Raw genomic sequence first — 17,065 nt, 5'->3', positions numbered from 1 at the left:
AAAAATTGCTCTTCTTCGATAGTTTTTTTAACTCTATGCTTGTCCAAAATCCAACCTAATTAAAAAAAAAAAAAAATACAGAAAAATCTTTGACATACAAAGCCATCACGGAACGAAAATGTCATGTTCCAAAAATTACGTAAATTGATCAAGTAGTTTTTTCCATTTTTTTTATTAAGAAAATCAAATTTTATGAGGAGGCAAGGATGGTGTTTCTCGGTTCGCTATCTTTCTAAAGATAGACAACTCCTAAATTAATTAAATAAAGGGGAAAAACTTCATTTGAACTACCAAGATCAATCTTGTAATGGCTACTATTTACTATTAACCACCAAAGATCGTAAAGAAAAAAAAGTACTTCTTTATAAAAATAAAACAACTTGATGAATTTACATAATTTTTGGAATATGGCATTTTCATTCCTTGATGGATGTGTACACCATAAATATTTTTCTGCATTTTTTTTTAAATTTTAGAATTTTGGAGAACAACCTTAGACTCTTAATACAGGTGGCCTTATTCACCTTGGATTTTTTTTTTTCAAAGATACCTCAACTACTTCATAAAACTTTGTATATTTTCGATGCCTCCATTCAATCTCGAAAGACAAAGGATACCCCCCTGTAGGGTCAGCTGTGCGTGTAATTGTGAGGCAAGGGTTGCGTAATACCCCAACCACACATCTCCTGAATCGGCACTGTTCGAGTCCAGTGGCAAGAAGTCCAGAACAACTGAAAACAATGCCGAGATAAGCAGAGAGCACATACAGTACTTGGAAGTCCCAAATGGCCACCCAGTTAGTATTAACCAGGTTCAATGTTGCTTAACTTCAGTGATCCAATGGGAACTGGTGTGTCAATGTGATTATGCCGTACGGTCATATTTTAGTATAACTTTTACTATGCAATTTTTATTTGGCTATCTAGCAGTGTCAGATGTCGCCATTAAAAATGAGTGATAAAAATCTGAATAATTAGAGTTACTATCTTTCGAAGCTTATAACTACTTGAAAAATGTAATTCAAACCCTAATTTTTTTCAATAAAAGGAGCAAAGACCAAATTTTAAAATAATAAAAGGGTTAAGAGAAAAATATGCAATGTTTTTTTAATCAGTTTTCTTTAAAAAAGATTTCAAGAAATTCAACAAATTTTAACTTACTCCAATTATAATAAATATATATAAATTCCAAAAAATCACTTACCTATAAAAAATACTAATCAATCGGTGCTTCCATTCTCCATTTATAAGAATTTGTCCATATTTATATTTTATATTCCATGTACTTTTTAAGTAAAAGAATTTTTTAAGCAAGCATCTAAAAAGATCGCGATTTTCAAATCTAATAACATGTTGTCACAGAACAGAGTTGCATCCTTTCTTCCAGTTGATAATTATGGAGGCTGAAAAGCGCCATAATTATTTAAAAAACGCAAAAATAACACATTAGACCAAATATATTTCCCGGTAGTAATTATATAAAGAAACAAACATTTGAAGTGTTGATATCTGTCATATCTCCCCATTGAATTTCTGACATGTGGTTACTGTCAACAATCAAATTAGTCAAGTATGGGTCACCGTATTTGAAAAATTATCACATTTCACTCAGAAAAGTTTTTTTTTTTAATTCTCTTAAAGAATTACATGAGTTTTTGATTTAAAATATTTTATTCTTCTTTATGCAATAATTTTTTTTTTTTTCAAAAATCTAAAAAAAAAAACAAAAAAAACAACATTGAATGAAATAGAAAAAATTAATTTAGGTTTCCAATTTTTACAGGACAATATTTTCAAAATGTAAGGTTTAACTTAAAAAAAAAAAATCGTGTTTTTTTTTTAAAAAAGGTTTTAAACTTTGGACTTAACAGGTAAATTTGCGCATAACTATTCTTTTGTTTTTGTTTTAAATTAAATTATTTTATTTATTGATCTTTTAACTTCAATTTGTGATATATAAACCTTAGGTGAGAAAATTAATTACTTACTTTTTAATAGACATTTCAAAATGGGGGGGGGGTTGAATTAAAAAAAAATCGCTTGTCTAGAAAATTATATTCAGTTTACTGGAAAGAGCATAAAATTTCACATTAAACCTGAAAGTATCTTAAAAATTGAACCAATAGAAAAATTTTGATAGATTTTTAAATTGAAAAAATTGAAAAAAATTCAACTCGTAAAATTCAATTCATTTAGAAAAAAATGGCTGTATGAACGCGTGCAGGCACTTTGTAAACACTTTTTAAAAAAAATAAAAAAATAATATTTCTATTATTTTTCAAACAACTTTAATAGTTTATTTTGGAAGTATATTCCATAAAGAAATTAAACAACCCACTTTAAAAAAAAGAAATTACGAGTTTTGTATATTTTATTCGCAGTTTTGTATTAAGTGTGTCAAAAATTCCCCAAAAATTCTGACACGTCTATTAGATCACGTGTACAAGTGGTACGGTACCCCCCTATTTTTATTTTTTTATTTTTTTTTTTCAACGGATAGACACAAATGTACCAGATTATTAAAAAAAAAAAAAAATGGAAAAAGTCAATATTTGTAAGGGGTGCTCAGTTTCTAATGCAATGTTCTAGTAAATCGATCACCCATTTTAGAACCACTCGATGTTTTTAAGCCAAATTTTGCGAATTTAAGTTTTTAAAAATTTGTCAATTAGTAAGCGAATTTAATTTTTTTAAATTTGTCAATTAGTGATAGGATTATTCCAATATTTTTCCTGATTTCAATACAATTACCGATTCTGTTCTAGATTCCAGATTCGTTGCATGGTTTCATTTTAATTTTCTCTTTTAAGGACTTCTTGTATCTCCATGCACCAATGTCACGCCAGAAAACCATTTTTGTTTACAATGGAGAAGGATCTCTTAAAAATTCTTTGCAAATGCTGCTGAGAGGATTGCAGTCAACAGTCGACAGTTCCGTCCATAATGTATTGACGATTACTCCAGAAGATATCATCAAAGGTTGGCAGAATTTTAAATTTGTCAATTAGTGATGGGATTAGTCCAATATTTTTCCTGATTTCAATACAATTACCGATTCTGTTCTAGATTTCAGATTCTGATACAATTACCGATTCTGTTCTAGATTCCAGATTCCGATACAATTACCGATTTCAATTCTTCTTATATTTCTAAATATCTAGTTGTTGTTCTTTTTAGTTTACGGATTACTGTAAAATCCTGTGTATGCATATATTTTTGCAAAAGTAAGAATATATGCACGCTGGAGTTGACATACATTACACGAATAGATCTTTTAGAACTATTTTTTTTCTGAAGTGAAAATAGTGATTTTATTAACTCATTGTGAAATTTTCATCCATATTCTTCATGTGGCATTTTTTCTTTTAATTGTGCTATTTTCAATGTGCTATTTCTTCTGGTTTCATTTGATCTATTATTGCAATATATAGATTTTAGTTTTATTGGTAGTTTAAAAAGCAATAAATTATCATTTTATTTTTACTGAAAAATTCAGTTTAAAAAAAAATCAAAAATCGTTTTTGAAATCGGAAATTGAGCTAAAATACTGATTCTGATACCCCAAAAAGTTCTGATTCTGATTAATCGTCCGAACGCTAGTGTTAGTGCATGTCATTCATTCCTCCAACAAATCCATAAACAAATGCTTTTATGCCCTGAAATAGTCAGATGGGTGAGTTAGCTGGTGCAGGATATGGGACAGGAAATGTGGTAGGTAAAACTTCCACAAGAAACACTAGACTAGCTGAAAACATTATCAATAATTTTCCCCACTCTTTATCTGTACCTAAACCTAAACATAGATTCCATGATCAAAGCTTCTTTCTTAGAACTGCACGCCTATGGAATTGTCTTCCGTTTTCCTGCTTTCCAGCTGTCTATAATATGGTTGTCTTCAAGTCCAACGTGAACAAGTTTCTGATGAGCCGTTCCACTTAAGTTAACAAATTTACCGAACTTCCATTACTATCGATTACTATATTGTCCTTTTGACTACTCTAAACTCTTTAACCCTTATCCTTGAGTGGCCTATTGGCCTTGATAAGTGGTGACGTCTATGTAAAAAAAAAAAAAAAGGTTAGAGGTCAAAAGGTCAATAATGACTGAGAATTAAAATTGTGGAAACAGAAACAGAAATACAGAAAAGGAAAACTGACGTCTGCTGAGGAAACTAATGAGTGTGAATATCACTTGCCTCAAAAACGCCCACGTGTCTGCATGTCTTGTAGGGTTCGGCAGCTGAAAGAGACCAGATAATTTTGTTTTTAACAGTCGCACAAACTAACGCTGAATTCTTGCTGATTGTATGCAAACTAGGCGATCTTGGACTGGATATAAGCAACCTGCTTAAGGAACGGCAGGGTTTGCTTTTGAGGAAGGCGAGTTGTACACACGTGTTATGAAGTTAAGAAGTGGTACGAATTATGTCAGTGAAGAGAGGCACCTCCTCAGATGTGGCAACAGTATTCCATCTCTGACCTTGCTACTTTAGTTATTCTATATCTATTAATCCAAGCACTCTCATTTATCCTTTTGTGACCAAACCAACAAAGTCTCCTGTTTTGTACACCTCTCTTTTTACTGTCTAGATTTCATCTCCCTCTTAGGTCATCAGATCTAAGCCTATTATGAAAACTCACATTACACACCTATCCTATATATTCTCATACCTCTCTATGTAACGCATATCCTCAACTCTCACTTCCATACATTATCAAACTGCACGCACATCTGATGGAATCTTCCTTTGGTCGACAATGGTAATACATTGCTGATTAATGATGGCATATATTATTTTTTGGGATATAGAGGGCTCTGGAAGAGGTAGCACCTTTGTAGCTTGACTGCTGCAACCCTCTGGGGGTAAAGTGTCACTGGTCCTTGACCATCTCCTAATCTCTTACATGTGGCTCCGTGTTGCCATACCCTGGTTCCTTGCTTTAGCAGGCAAGTTAAACAATGTGAACCGGCGCCACTGTTGGTTCAGCGAAGGCCAAGAGAAACAACCCCTATAGAATATTCAAACTGTAACCCCGCAAGCAGGTCAGTGTGGTACTTCCCACAGTCTCTGGCAGCTTCTGAGGTTGAGCTGTCTCAGACGTATTGGTCCCACCATTCCTCCAGAGTACACAAGAGAGGGGGATACTGATGCTTGGATAACTCGACTTATCCATACCAATACCCAGGCTTGTGCTCTGGAGAGACGTTATTTTTGATAAAGCAGCAAATTATTTGGTTTTATATTGTTTTTATATTTCCAACTTATCAATGGCAACCCGTATAATTACACAACAAATGAAGAAACACAGAGTTGTCATATTAACATCTAGAAATAAAATTATTTTTAAAAAAATCGCTTGATCTTTCATCTACAAAGTTCCCACAAACCTGAAGGTTTAAAATGGAAAGGTATCACCATTATTAAAATATAAGAGATGTTCTAGACACTCTGATAGTATTAAAACGTCTGAATTTATTCAGCAAGTACAGCACATCATTGGTGGTAATCCTAGAAGTGTCACGTTATAGAAAGTGTTCTCATTTCGTTCTTCCTCTCGTCTGTTGACCCCATCGAAGTGCCAAACAAATAAAAGAAATATTTTGAACTTACTTTTTTTTTTTGAAAACACTTTTATTTCCTGTCTGGGCTTTCCATTTTACATAACAAATATTCACACAGCTGTCACCAGTTAGCGGAAATTTTCTGTCGTCTGCTCTCTTTCTGCCTACTGTTCATGCTGTCCCGTTTCCACTATTCCACTCTCTCTGTCTTCCCGTTGCTATCTCCGCATGATGTCACCAGTCCTGCTACATCCTACTGCTCCTCTCCCTATTTCACTGCAGCTACTTCTGTCTACACGACATCACCGCACATTATGGTACAGAAGATCCATATGGTTGCTTGCAAAAGAACACTGTGTGTCAAAAAGAACAATCTTAAATGCTGTTCACAAAAACATCAGATCCAAATTGTGATGAGTAAAGGTCATTCTGTTTCAGAAAATAATTTAATGAACAACTAATGTTGCATTGCATCAATGTTCACAATTACCCCATGTCAACAATTCCAGGGGGGGGGGAAGGTTATAAAAACAAAAACAAACGTTCCATTTTATAACCTGCTCTTGGCCATGTCCCTGAGTAGTTTGTGTCCTGCCATTCATCGCATCAGGAATAAAAGCTCTCTCAATATATAGCAACAGACGCAAATCTAATTTCTTTCTGGACAAATGGATTTCATTCAGTCACAATCATTTTCCGTGCTCGTGTCATTGTTTGTCGTCCTTGGAAAGAGGGTCAATGGGTCTCTATTTGCTATGGTTTTAATCGACATTTGTTTTCTATCTCGTTGCCTTTCCAAGAACTCTGTCGATCTATCTTCTCGGGGAATTAGAGAGAGAAGTTCTTTTGCTCTTTCTGACTCCCAATCAAACTCTTTGCTAACTTGTATGAATCTTCACCCTAATATCGCATTTTACGAATCGTTCTGTGACGGGTGATCCACATCATGCCATGTCAATGATTACTCTACCTGTTCAACCCATCTCTCTATTTTATTATGACATTTTTTTTATAAACAAACAACCTGACTGTATGAATAACTTCTATTCTAAAAACAATGAACTCAATAGGGATTCTAGACATAAGATTTAGTGTCATTTTGTGCCAATGTTTGCAATCATGGCACATCAACCATTTGGGGAGCGGTTATAAAAATGAAACCAAATGTACCTTTTATATCTTGCTCTTGTACCCCTTGGTCATGTCCTTGAGTGGCTTGTGTCCCGCTGTTCATTACATCTGGAATAAAAGCTCTCTTAATGCATAGCAACAAATGCAAGTTTCATTTCTTTCTGGAATAATGTTTTTTTTATTCAGTCACAATCATTCTCCATGGTTGAAGTCGCATCATCGTTTCTCATCCTTAGAAGGAGAGTGAGTGGAGGATCTCTATTTTGCTATGGTTTTAGCCGCCATTTATTTCTATCTCATCACCTCCATGAGAAGTCTGCTGATTCATATTCTCGGGGAATCAGAAACAGACTTTTTCTGATCTGCTTTCTCTGACCCCTGAATCAAACTTCCAGCTAACTCGTATGAAGCTTCCCCAAAATCCCGTTTGATGCATCGTTTTGTGGCATGGCAATCCACATTACGCCATGTCAACGATTGCTCTGCATGTTCAACCCATCTCTGTAACTTGTATCCAGTAGTGAGGCCCCAGCTTGTGGGCTTTGGAGAGTGTGGAGCCACCCTTTAATTGCCATTGCTCCCAGGGTCCCAACTATGGGTTAAATAGAAACAGACTTGAAAACAACAAATATATTCTATTAAAAAAATTTTTCTTCAAAATCACTGGATTCAGCATTAAATAACCTGAAAAGGGTTGATATGCCGTAAAACACAAACAACCAACCAATTTCTAATTCTAGATATTGCACTAGCCACAACTGCCAGTCCATCTACGGTGGGCTCATATATGACCCTAAAGCAATAAAAAAAATATATAATCGTTTTGAGGATTAACACCTTTTCACAATTTCTGATTTCAGATATGGTGGCCTTCTATTTTACTTCATTTTCAAATGCCACTCGACCTTTTCAAAATGTAGGCACTCTGATAACATAAGAACATCTGAATTTATTTGGCAAGTACAGTACACCATTAGTGGTAATCCTTGAAGATCCATGTTGTCGATTGCAAAAGCACACTACTTGTCAGAAAGAAAATGCATTTTGTTATCGGTAAAGTTCATTTTATGTCAGGGAAGATAAACAAAAATTGCTTACTCAGAACTAAAAGACTCCTAAGCAAAATTTAAAATCGAGATGTTATCTTTTTTTTTCACTATCAGATTGAATCTTGGAGATAATTTACAAATCTCGCTTTCTCATATACCTGATGACTTGTCATTTATAAGTACTTGATTTCCCTGTGTTTATTGCTTGTATCCTAGAGGAAGAGGCCCTGTCGGTGGGGCATTAGAATACGCCGACTGCCCCTCTGCAGAGCGTAAAAATCCCTCAATGGGGGTCCTGGATATGACCTTAAACTATATCCAGTGGTGAGGCTCCAGCTTGTGGGCTTTGGGGAGTGTGGAGCCACCCTTTAATTACCATTGCTCCCAGGTCCACTCTGACCCGGAGTGGTAGTACCTGTTAGGGTCCCAACTATGGGTTAAATAGAAACCGACGTGAAAACAACAAATATATTCTATTAAAAAAATTTTTCGTCAAAATCTTTGGATTCGGCATTAAATAACCTGAAAAGGGTTGATATGCCGTAATACAAAAACAACCAACCAACCAACCTAGAGGAAGAATCCTAATCTACGGAGTCAAGGTTGACTTTGTTATTGGGTTCAAATCTCCTGACTGGCAGTAATTGTCACTTCTTACACTGATGATAGCATAAGCATGAAACACTAACGTCTGTAGGTATAAAAGTAGTTTTTTTTATTTTTTATTTTTTTATTATTACATTTTCACCCCAAACAAGGCAAATTGCCACTTTGGTGTAGGGGGCTACTATCAGGGGCAACACTACTGGGGTACTATGTAGGGATTTGGGCAGCAAGGTGTCGGTTCACGTTACACTTGAACTTCTGCACGTCAGTACTGTTGGGGAAGCAGGGACCTGGAATGGAATTCCAGAGTCTAGCGGTTCTGGGGAAGAAACTATTGGAGTAAAAAGATCTTTTACATCTAGGGATCTCTACAGTGTGGGGGTGGGATTTAGCAGCCTGTCGGGTTTGTCGAGGGTACTCACGTCGTGGGGGCACAAGTGATTGCAGTTCGTCAGACCATTCACCACTAAAATACTTGTAGAAAAGGCAGAGGGATGCAACATTTCGTCGATGGGACAGAGGCTGAAGCTTAGATGCCAGTTCAGGGCCTATCAGGTTTGCGACTCTCTTTTGAACCTTGTCAAGGAGCGAGAGACTAGTAGCAGATGCACCAGCCCAGATGTGGCAGCAATACTCCATACATGGGCGAATGGTGGCCTTATAGAGGTACAGGATACTTTCGGGTGTTAGTAGTTTTCTAGCACGGTAGAGAGAGCCCACCTTTCTTGCAGCGGCCCTGGCAATGCCTTCAATGTAATTGTTCCAACTCATGTTTCCTGTGAACGTTAGGCCAAGGAGTTTGAAAGATGGACTCTCAGATAAAAAGTCGTTGGCCATTGCTATGGGTGGTAGAGAGGGTTTCTTGTAATTATTGAATGAAACTAGTTTAGTCTTGGCAGCATTGAACGCGACCAACCACTTTTGTCCCCATTCCACTACAGATTGGAGGTCTTCCTCTAGTGTTTCTGCCATTTCTTTAGAAATGTGTTCATTCGTCTTCCTGTCGTGCCTGCCATAGAGTGTAGTGTCATCAGCATATATACCCATCTCAGAGGCAATGTTGTCGGGGAGGTCATTTATGAATATCAGGAAAAATAGAGGTCCAAGGATAGAACCCTGGGGCACCCCCGCATTTATATCATATTGTTTAGATGTACGACTGTCGAGGACAACCTGGATTTTTCTCTTATCTAAGAAGGATTTAATTATGTTAAGTATTCTACCAGTGATACCGTATGATCTGATTTTACTGAGGAGACCCTCATGCCATACCCTGTCAAAAGCCTTAGATATATCTAGAGCTACCGCTCTGCCCTCCCCCGCTTTGTCCAGTGAATGGTATATACGTTCAGAGATCACAGTTAGGATGTCTGCTGTGGAACGGGCTTGTCTAGATCCATATTGTTTGTCAGTCAGTAGTTTAGCATCTGTAAGATGATGGACTAGAGCATAGTTAATTATGGTCTCAAATATTTTGGCAAAAAGTGGGAGGAGGCTAATGAGGCGATAATTTGATGGGTCTGTCCTTTCGCCAGAATTCTTGAATACTGGTACAACAGAAGCAGTTTTCCAACAGCCCGGAAAGCAAGCTTCATTAAGGCATTTGTTGTAGAGTTTGGAGAGAACTGGAGCTACTTCGGCTGAGCACTTTTTTAATAGCACAGCTGGGATAAGATCGGGTCCACATGCTTTTGAGGTGTCAAGGTTTTTTATGATAGCATGCACCTGAGCAGGGGTGGTTTTCAGATCGTCTAGTGTGGCGTCTGTCCGCATAGGAAAGTCAGGTAGGGGGTGGTTGGAAGGGTCCAGTGTGGAGTTTGAGGCAAACCGACTGGCAAGCATGTTAGCCTTGTCAGTTGCTGAGGAGACAACCTTGTGATTGTTGGTTAGTGGGGGAATTGTTGATATCCCATTATTTACTACACTGTTGTAGATTTTTCAGAAGTCTCGAGTTCCTAGTTTTTGTGCTTCGGTGCGCTTTTTAGTGGTTTCAGTAAATTCTCTCTTAGCTGTCGCTATTTCTTTCTTAACGTTATTTCTAGCTTCTATATACTTCAGTCTGTTTGAACTAGACTGATGTCGGTTAAACCTACGGTATGCATGCTGCTTTTGAGCAATGGCAGTTGCACAAGTCGACGTAAACCATTGGGGAGAGTGGGGCTTACTATAAAATTTCCGCATGGGAACATGAGCTTCGATTGCAGTTTTGAACCAGTCAGTGGTCTCGTTTGCACATTGTTCAGCAGGGAGAGAGAAAATATTTTTCCATGGAGCATCTCTAATTAGTTCCCTGATGGCTTCCCAGTAAGCCTTATTATAATATCTCGTTGTTTTGAGCACTGGCTCTTCAGTTTTGGGTCTAGAGTTTAGGGCGATTTCAACCATTATCACTGCATGATCAGCGTTCCCAAGTGGGCTGTGGGCCTTCGTTATGCAGTCATCGGGAACTGTGGTCAAAAACAGATCTAGAAGTGATGCGTGTTGTTCTTCCTGGTCAGGGAAACGGGTTGGAAACGTAATAATTTGTGATAGGGAGTGAGATATAGCGAAGCTATGGGTTGTGCTGCCCGCTGCATCTGTGTGAGTAGAGAATCCAAGCCAGTTTTTGTGGTGGACATTAAAGTCACCAAATACATGTATTTGTGCGCTAGTGTCGAGGGACAGTGCCGTGTCTATGCTGTCAGATACTTTGTTTATTATGGAGCAGTCCTGAGTCGAGGGAGAGCGGTAGAGAAAATAATAGTAACTAATATTGTGTTGCATGTTCAGTCTAAAGCACATAAAGGCTTGATCATCTGTTTCTAGGTTTGTTTCTCTAGTCAAGGGAAGGGTATTACGAATGTAAACTCCAAGTCCGTGCATATGTCTGTCAGAGTCCTTACAGCAGAGTGGGAGATATCCAGGCATGTTAAAGTGGTTAGAGGGAATGGAGGAGTGTAGGTTAGTCTCACTTAGTGCTAAGATATCCGGGGTATTTGTTAAGAGAAATGCTTCAACATCAGTTAAGTTAGTTTTAAGCCCACGGATATTTGTGAATGAGAGCCTCAAGGGAGGAGGCAAGTTGAATTTGTTTGTCCCTAATCCTGGTTTAAGCTTATTTTTAAATTGTACTGTCATATATTTTTTAAAAGTTTCGGTAAGGGGGAGCTAAACAAGAGGTTACGCAGAGCTTCAGACATGCATCACAAGTAGACCATCAGCTGACCTTTCTCCAATTAGGATTGTGGCCTCAGGAAAGCCCACCGGGGATGAGTGCAGGGTCCCTTTCCATGTGCGTCATGGCACTACAAACAACCCGATATTATTCAACTGTTGATGGAGCAGCCGCTCTAAGCGCTACCAAAGAGTTAGGGCTCCTGTACTACCAGTCGGGAACAGCAGCCAGGAACTGTCAATCCGGTACCCTCAACCCAGTAGAAGAAGGTCAACCCAATCTAATCGCTCAGGCATATCTTATACTCAAGCACTCCCAAATGTTCAGTTTTAGGGGTGGGGCGTGCTGGGAATGGGGAAGAGCGGCGTTCGTTGCCCTAGCCAGGAAACAAGATCTACCACTGGGTGTTTCTGTTGAATCACCGAGATAGTGTCTGCGCTTGACTAATAGGCAAAGAAGGAGTATGGAAGCCGGGCGATAGACAGAGCCTATCTACTCCTTAAGCAATTTAGGTTTGCAAACCGGTGAATTTGTTTGAGTCACCAGCTCTAGGAAGGTTGTCATCCAAGACTGAAGAGGCCTCTCTCCCCTTTGGTTTAGTTTCAGAGTTTTCCTTCTCCTAGACGGATGATCTGGGAAGACCTACTGGGTCCGTCAGCCCTGAGAGGGTTTTCTCCGCGCCTAGGTTCTAATACAGGTATTTCTGCGACCCCGCATGGTTAGTGTTACTGGGTTAGTTTGTGGGGGATTATATCTCTACTGAGTTCTTAATATTTGTTTATAAAAATATTATCAGTGTGTGTGTGTGTATCAGTTAAAGTTTTTGCAAGAGTTATAACTAATGAACTTAACGAGGTTTAAGAGTGCTCAAGTAGTTGTTAATATTTATTTATAAAAATATTACCATTTTATATATACATATATATAGATATTTTTTTATTATTTATTCAAAGGTAAACAGTGACATTTGGTCGTTACAATCAGCGATCTGTTTCAGTCAATGTGACTTCATAAGCGACCCTGAACCATTCGACACTATAGAAAAAAGGTAAAAAACTGAGCTTTTAAAAAAAAAAAAGACTATAAAAGTTGCGAGCTCTCTGAAAAAGAAGGATAAAAATGGAGAAGTCGTATTTCAACCTTTTTGGAAAATCGTTCAAAAATGACTACAGCTGGATTTATATTTTATATAATATAAATTTGAAATTATTAAAGTGAGGCGTGTTTTACCAGAACAGTAGATTCTGTTAGTGTGTTAAACTAAACATCGAGTTTCATTAAGTGTGTCTGTTTATATGTTAAGTTTTGTGTGTTGTAAAAAAGGGGTTTGCAAATGTGTTTGTTGACGCAACAAGTCGCATATCAGAAAAAATGGAAGGGTTAGGGAGGCAGAGAGAGTTTAATAAAAAAAAGAAATTATTATATATATATATATATATATATATATATTTATATATATTTTTTTAGTTTATTAGGTTGGGTCAAAAATGTTTTTCGCCATATATATATATATATATATATATATATATATCTGATATATATATATCTGATAAAAACGACATTATTTTTGCTCCAACTTAATATGTATATAGTTTAGTTTAGGCTTCTTGATTCCTTAAGGAACATAGGGCCACAATGACGCTCCTCCAATGGACTCGGTTCTGGCTGGTCCTCTTCAGTTCGGCCGATGTCATTCTGGCAGCCCTGGTCTCAGCCTCAATGCTTTTCTGCCTCGGGCGACTAATTTTACACTTTCCTTGCAGGTTCCATTCAAAGACCTGCCTGGTGATGTTAGATGCAGGCTTTCACAAGGTGTGGCCAATCCAGTTATAGGGTTCTGATGTTCCAGGTACCTATCCCGATCTTGGCCTTAGTCATCAGAAGGGTTGTCAGCGCACTGGCTTTCCGGAGGCTTTCATCCACTCGCATCATGAACTCTACTAAAGAGAACCCTTTCTGGACCAAGAAGTCCACAGATGATGTTGTTGCAGTTTCTGTAACTTTCTTTCTTTTACAGAATTGGATTGTTGACCCTATTTTAACCCCCCTCCCCCAACCTGGACGACCAGTGAGTGCTCTTAGTCTGATCTCTACCCTTAAACCTGTCTGGCTTGGGTATGTGGGTCCAAGAGACACGCAAGCCCCCTAACCACGCCAAGGTTGCACTCACTAGGGGGAATATATATATATATATATATATATAGGCTTGAGGTAGTTGCCTGTCTAGCCGCACTGATGAGCTGTGAAACAGCGAAACAGTACTGTGTGTGGATAACTATATATAAAAAGATATATATTTAAGGTATATATCCCTTATAATATTGTCCAAATTGTTTCAAATAACAATCTCAATGATGTTCTGTTTCTGACTTCAGAGCATTTATATGAAAAACCCACTTTAAAGATGACAATCAGAAAAAGATATTGGCTTGAAAAACTTTTGATGTTGAAGCAGATGTTTTGTGGGGATTTTCTCTGTCATTTTTAAAGTTTGTGTGAAATATTCAAATTTATGCATATTATTGTATTAAGATATGCTACAGAAGGAATCATCACTCCTTTGCCCCCCCCCCACCGCTACGATATGCCATCGCTACAGATCTAATGATGCTGCTATTCTTAATCCTTTCACTCAATCTTTGTGCCTGACATCATAAACTTTTCAATTAAGCTTCAGATATGTTTTAATATTATCTTTGTCTTTTTTAGGTTCCTGGGCCAAAGATGCTGCAGCCATTTGTTTTGGTGGTGGATATGACCTTGGTTTTATCAGAGCTCTTGGCCCTGTAGGGATCAGGAATATTCGAGACTATGTCTACAGAGGTGGTTCGTACCTGGGCATTTGTGCCGGCGCCTATTTTGGTTGTGAACATATTTATTTTGACGAAGGAGGAAAACTGGAAGTCTGTGGAGAACGGGATCTGAAATTCTTTCCAGGTAGATTATTCAAAAATCACGCCAACATTTGTTCGGTTTTATTATTTATTAGCAGTTCAGCCTGGCTTCACTCGGGCTCTATGTACTGTTCATAACTTTATGTGCATATGTATATATATATATTAAAAATTTTGACTCATGTCCAGGTAACCTACATCTAAAATTTCAAGTGTTTAGACCCAAAATTAGCGGAGGAGTTTGGTAAAGTCTGCAAAGGTCAACTCTTTCAACTTTGTCCTCTTGGCAGCCAAATGTTTGCCCAAAAACTGATTAAAATGCTTGCTGCTTGTCTGAATACCCTTTATGTAAAATTTCAAATGTTTTGGCTGAATAGTTTGCTAGAGACTGCAAAGGTCAAATCTTTTGAACTTTGGCCCCTTGGCAACAAAATTTTCAGCCAAAAACTGATTAAAAAGCTTGCCCTATGTCTGAACAAACTTTGTAAAATTTCAAATGTTTAGATAAAAATTGGCTGAGTAATTTGGTAGAGACTGCAGAGGACAAATTTTTTTAACTTTGACCCCTTAATATTTATTGTTTTTTTTTGGGGGGGGGGCTCAAATCAAATTAAAAGTTTGATCCATGTCCAAGTAACCTACATCTAAAATTTCAAATGTTTAGACTAAAATTGGCGAAGGAGTTTGGTAGAGTTTTCAAAGGTCAAATCATTGAACTTTGACCCCCTTGACAGCCAAATTTCTGGCCGAAAACTGATGAAAAAGATTTTTCCAAATCTCAATAGCTCTTATGTCAAATTGCGAGTCTGTAGAATACAAATCGACAGAGTAGATTGGTAGGGAAATGTATACACACACACACACACACACACACACACACACACTGACAATTTCACTTTTATAGATATATAGATTTGCTTTTTATTGCTTTTGAAAGAAAATTTGGTCAAGATCAAAGTGTAGTATCTGTTCTTCATGCTGCACTTCCATTTCTTGTTCTCTTTCTGTGGAGGATCAGTCCTTCACGACTGAGACAAGTTTTTATTTTTGTACCTTTTCTCCATGTTAAAAAACGACCCTGGTGCCTAACTCTGTCCCGTGGGGAGGCATAGTAAATAGGTACTCCAAATTGGTATATCACTCAACAACCAAGATGGACTCCTCCAAATGAACATCTATATTATATTTCTCTTAGTGTGTCTATTTGTCTGTCCATTCCACTTTTTCTTAGAAACTACTGGGTTTATCTGACTTAAACTTTGTATAGACCATTGTTATAATAAGGTGCAGCAAACAAAGTATTATAGTATCTATTTGATGCACAGTTTAAAATTAATAGGAATTAGTATTTAAATTCCACTTTTTCTCAGAAACTACTGGGCTAATCTGGCTGAAATTTTGTATGGACTCGACCATCAAGTTGATAGTGCTTCTAACCCCTAGAATATCATATTACACCTGCTAAATGTAATTGAAATCTCAATTTAAACTCAACTTAAACATTGTCAAATGCTGGAGAGCTTGAATTATTTTTACCCAATGAGCAATGCCTTAATAGCTTAATAGTTGGCAATTTCCTTACGAGAGAGCTCTATCGAAGAACAAGGGGAGCATATAATCATCCACACACATATAGTCAGGATTAAAACTCTACGATCAAGTTGTATGTGTGTACAGGGTGGAACAATAAAATTGTTACCCTAGAAAAGATGACATGATTCCATTTCCATTTGATGAAAATGGGTTTTCTTTTTCTGTTGCAGACCATCTGTTAGTTGGCCAGTTGTGTACAAATCCTAAGAGTGATAGGAACCTTCTATCATGTCTGAAAGTGACACAATGTTAAATGAGCGAGATCGGAGATGCGCCACTGTACAACTCATGCTCTCTACTGATCCAAGTTATGACAACAGGACCATTGCCAGCACCCTCAAAATGCATCACTGGATTGCCACAAATAATAGAGACATGCCCAGAGTGATAAAAACAAAGTTTCCAGCCACCGTTATGGTCTTTGGTGTGATTTCAAGCGAGAACATCATGGCACCTCACATCTTCGAAGTCGACTTGAAAATCGACACCAAAGTGTACCTGAAGAGTGTGGTGATCTCTTGGTGCAGACCCTGGGTGTGACATCAGGACACTGCACTGACCCACAAATCCAAAGAGACCCAGGCTTGGCTTCAGGAGTGTTATGCCTTTGTATCCTTTTTTTCACTGGCTCCTCTCTTCCCCCGATCTGAACCCGCTGGATTACTTCATTTGGTCATACATCAAGGATATCACCAACATCACCTCCCAAAACACTAAAGCAAGCTTGATTGCTGCCATGAGTATTTGCTGAGCTACCGCTGACGCTTTTCGAAAAGGCATGCTCCCAGTTCTGGACCTGCATCGAGAGGGTGATTGAGGCTGAAGGCAGCTACATTGAATAGATGTCAGCTCCACTACATAATCAAGTTAGCTGAATTGATTTTTTCAATAAAAGTTTTACAATAAAGCTGTAGTGTTGTTTTCTTTAGGAGAACAATTGTATCCCCCCCCCCATATAGGTGCGTCGTTTTATTTATATTTTTATTTTATTTACAATAATTGAATGTATTTAACTATTTGTATTGAAAAGAATTTATTTAAATGCTAGGTGGGAATAATTTTTCCTTTCACCCATAT

The 17,065-nt window shown here is 37.5% G+C and overlaps 1 protein-coding gene across 2 annotated transcripts in view; it reads left to right on the top strand.

The window, feature by feature from the left end:
* LOC145266404 (uncharacterized) overlaps nucleotides 1–17,065 on the top strand; it is a 57,811-nt gene that overhangs the window by 12,416 nt on the left and 28,330 nt on the right. For both annotated transcript variants that reach the window (XM_080122057.1, XM_080122056.1), the window contains exons 2-3: nucleotides 2,810–2,978; nucleotides 14,211–14,438. In XM_080122057.1, coding sequence (XP_079978183.1) covers nucleotides 2,810–2,978; nucleotides 14,211–14,438 — 397 coding nt within the window. The remainder of the gene's footprint in view (nucleotides 1–2,809; nucleotides 2,979–14,210; nucleotides 14,439–17,065) is intronic.

The sequence above is a fragment of the Euprymna scolopes genome, chromosome 41 (assembly GCF_053919585.1).
Source record: "Euprymna scolopes isolate OS-2025 chromosome 41, ASM5391958v1, whole genome shotgun sequence".
Classification (NCBI taxonomy): Eukaryota; Metazoa; Mollusca; class Cephalopoda; order Sepiida; family Sepiolidae; genus Euprymna; species Euprymna scolopes.
This window is presented reverse-complemented; position numbering and strand designations above follow the sequence as displayed.